Source organism: Aotus nancymaae, unplaced genomic scaffold, assembly GCF_030222135.1.
Source record: "Aotus nancymaae isolate 86718 unplaced genomic scaffold, 86718_ANA_hifiasm-v0.15.2.pri h1tg000076l, whole genome shotgun sequence".
NCBI lineage: Eukaryota > Metazoa > Chordata > Mammalia > Primates > Aotidae > Aotus > Aotus nancymaae.
The window spans coordinates 1,413,103-1,416,929 of record NW_026988491.1 but is presented as its reverse complement, the minus strand read 5'-3'; the positions used below and the strand labels follow the sequence as shown (position 1 = coordinate 1,416,929).

The 3,827-nt window shown below is 47.3% G+C and overlaps 1 protein-coding gene across 3 annotated transcripts in view; it reads left to right on the top strand.

Moving 5' to 3' along the window:
• The first annotated feature begins 27 nt into the window (after positions 1-27).
• HPS4 (HPS4 biogenesis of lysosomal organelles complex 3 subunit 2) overlaps positions 28-3,827 on the top strand; it is a 29,937-nt gene continuing 26,137 nt past the window's right edge. Inside the window, exons 1-2 of one of the 3 annotated variants that reach the window (XM_012464905.2) lie at positions 28-127; positions 1,658-2,173. In XM_012464905.2, the coding sequence (XP_012320328.2) occupies positions 2,133-2,173 (41 nt within the window). In that variant the 5' untranslated portion in view covers positions 28-127; positions 1,658-2,132. Of the gene's footprint in view, positions 219-1,657; positions 2,174-3,827 lie in introns of all 3 variants that reach the window. The other 2 variants (XM_012464907.3, XM_064367872.1) reach the window with 2 other exon arrangements.

The window sequence follows — 3,827 nt, the reverse complement described above, 5'->3', positions numbered from 1 at the left end:
TGGTCTCTGACGTCAGCGGAAAGCGGCGCACTCAGGCACGTCATAGCCGCGCGCCGACTCGCCGGGAGCAAGAGTGGGCAGTAGGCAGGGCGGCGCGTGACCTAAGGCCTCTCTACCGTGCTCTCAGGTACCCGGCCGGAGTTGCTAGTGTCCAGCCGCCGCCCGCATTCCGGGTCCAGAGTCCCGAACCCCGAGCACTGGGAAGCCAGGGTACTCCGGTGGGTGGGCGGCGCTCGGAGGCGCGGGTATACCGAGGGGCGGGCCCCCAGCCGAGAGCGTGACCCGACCCCGCCTGATCCTTGGGCCTTCGCCCACTGTTTCCCAGTCCCCTGGAGCTGGGGGCAGACACCCCAGAGCCCTCGTGCTGTTAACCGATCGCTGCCTGCGCCCCAGGGGCTGTCTGGCAGCTTCCTGGCCCTTCTCCAGCCATTAGCGTCCCTTTTCCGGCCCTGCTGCCCCACTGAGGCCACTTACCACACTGCTATCACCAACCCCTCCCCCAGGTTGTTACTATCACTTCCCAGTCTACCAGAGCCTTTTCTGCTCACATTCAGACGGCGGTCCCTACGCCAGGGCCGTTATTGGCCTCTTCTGGACCTTTCAGAGATAAGAGAGGATCTTCGGTAGTGTGGGGGCCCAGTCCTCTGGGAACAAGGGATGGGGCGTTTTAGGCTGCTGTCCTTGGTTCTGGGAACAGAGATACCCCCTCCACAGGCACCCAGATATGCTCCATAGAATACAATGAGTATGGTCCCATGGAGACCCAGTCCAAAATATCTAGAGCTGAGAAGAAATAGCGATTTTACAGTCCATTACATATTCTGTGGGGGTCGTCTCTAGAGACTTTAACAAACTGTGTTGTGTTCCCACAAATTGCAGAATGGTGAGCAAGAATTTGAGACCATGTTGCTAGGGCATTAAGCTTGGAGAAAGTGACAATAGGAATTAGACAATAGTTTTGAAGTGACCAAGAGGTTATCAGATGGTAGAATTAGACCTTGTTTTATGCTTTCCTGGAGAGTGTTATCCGGACTAGCTAGTGGGAGGCAGATGTAAAATTTGGAAGGCAGATTTTAGTTTGGTGGAAGGAGGAAGGAGAAATGTAACGTGGTAAACCACGTATCTCTGGAGGGTGTAAAGTAGAGCCACCCAAGGTACTTTTTGGAAGAGAGTGCAGGACAGTAGAGTAAATGATGCCAGAGTTCCTTCCGACTGAAATTCCGTGATACACTGAGCTGTCTTTCTCTGGTGGAAGTTTGAAAGCCATTTGATAAAGTTCTTTTCATTTTTTAGAAACTTGCCCTGCTCTGGAATTCTTCACGTTCAGGTTATTTTTGGACTGTCAAGATGACAGTTCCTTAATTTGGGTTCCATTATTACCACAGCAACTGCTTTATTTGTATAGCTGTCCACACCCAGAGTGTCTTCACCCTATCATTTGATTTTATCTTCTGTAAGCCTTGTGGTGTGTGTCCCTTAACTGTTCGAGAAACTAAAGCCCTTACTCTGAAGTCTCTGCAAGCCTTCCTCTTTGATTTTGAAGCATCATTGTCACCCTTACAGAAAGCTCTTTTGAAATATACTATTCATTTAATCCTGCTAGGTCACATGCGCTCTCACGAGTTTCTGAAATATCTATTCCTTGTGTTTATTTCAGAGCCAAGGCACTGATGTTTGAACTGGAAACTTCAAAACTTTTAATAGAATCTTCAGGATGGGTTTGAACCAGACAAGCTAGAAATTTCTTAGAACACCAGCTCTAGCGTGCATCTCCCACTGTTGGCTTTCCTTGAGAAGAGCTTAAAGAGGTTGTTCTGTAGACAGCCACAGTGACGCTCAGGGAACTAGATGAATGGATTTGGCTTTTCTGCTAGGATTCTCTTTGTTATAGTTCCTCTGCGAGTTGAAAGAGGCATTTATCTTCATGAAACTGAAGAACCTGCAAGAAAGAAAGTGGCACTTTCCATGCTGAGTGAAAACTGACCAAGTGGCAGTTGTGACTGAAAACACTGAAACCTACCACGTTCAGATTCACTGGACTGGGGGATAGAGGAACGGTCACAGCTGGGCAGAAAGAAGTGATACTGGAAAAGAAAACCTAGATGAAGAGAATGAGGATGACTGCAAAGTAGATGGCCACCTCCACCTCCACAGAGACAAAGTCAGCCTCGTGGTGAGTACCAAGGCATGCCATGGCACAGCTTTTGCTGGGCTGCTGGATCGATTTTTGGGGTTAATTGAAAATCCCAAGCCAGATTGTGTTAATTTTATTAAGATAACAACAGAGCAGCTGAATCAAGCACGTGAGCCATTTCTCTCCAAAGCTAATGTATTTTAACCTTGCAAGCCTCTTGCAATGTTTGAAGGAGTCTGACATTGCTGGGAGATTGTAGAAAAGATAGCCACAGCCTGATCTTGCAGCCAGCTTTGATGATAATGTGGGTATTGTAGTCTTCAATTTGCAGAGATGAGGAATGGTTGCAGTTGAGAATTACACCATGAGAAGAGGTTTGACCAGACTGGCTGTTGAAGGGTATTACTCAATGTCTGTCTGAATCCCATTTCCCTTCACAACCCTAAATGCGTTAATCCTGTCTCAAAATTAGGTTTAGCAAACATCAGTCATGGAGGAGATGAAAGTGAAAAGCAGGTTTAGCTAGAATTAGCAGGATTTAGTGACTGATGATTTATGTGAAAGTCAAAAAGCTGGAGTAGTTCAAAATGACAACCAAGTTTTCTTTTATGTGCCTGCACAAGCAGGGATGCTTTCACCCAGAGAATGTGGAGACAGGAGGATGGGGTGCACATGGAGTTTCTGAGTTGGCTTTGAAACTTTTTTGGGGCTTTTTGATCTAAGCCTACCCTGCAGCCAGTTGTACACCCAGCCCTAGGTCTTGGGAAAGTGGACAGTGCCAGAGACCAAGTTGGTGCCTTTTTTTTTTTTTTTTTTTTTTTTTTTGAGATAAGGTCTTGCTCTGTTATCCAGGCCAGAGTGCAGTGGCATGATCTCAGGTCACTGTAGCCTCAATCCCCGCAGACTCAAGTGATCCTTCTACCTCAGTGTTCCAAGTCACTGGGACCACAGGCACACACCACCATGCCTGGCTAATTTTGTCTATTTTTTTGTAGATGGGGTTTCACCATATTATCCAGGCTAATCTTGAACTCCTGAGCTCAAGCAGTCCTCCTGCCTAGGCCTCTCAAAGTGCTGGGATTATAGGTGTGAGCCACTGTGCCCAGCTGAGTTTGTGCTTTTTCATCAGGAAGGTGAGGTGGGAGCCACAGAGGGAGGCCTCAGAGAGGGAATAGATCCAGGGGAGAAGAAAGCAGATGACACATTGGTCCCATTGCTTCTTTATGCTATAGCCTCATAAATGTGTTTTCAGAGACTTAGAAGTAAAACAGGTCCATCCAGGCTCTGTGGCTCTCACCTGTAATTCCAGCACTTTGGGAGGCCAAGGCAGGATCGTTTGAGTCCAGGAATTTGAGACCAGCCTGGGCAATATAGTGAGACTCATTTCTACAAAACTTTTTAAAAAAATTAGCCGAGCATGGTGGCACGCTCCTGTAGTCCCAGCTACTTGGAGGCTGAGGCAGGAGAATGGCTTAAGCGTGGGAGGTTGAGGTTGCAATGAGCCATGATCGAACCACTGCACTCCAGCCTACAGGGTTACAAAGTGAGACCCTGTCTGTAAAAATAAAACAAAACAAAATGGAGACCCGGCCTTTGAGGTGTTTGTTTTATGGTCTTAAAGAGGTAATGAGATAGTAACATTAAGTAATTATAGTTATATTACAGTGTAGTCTGTAAGAGTCTTTAGGGAACA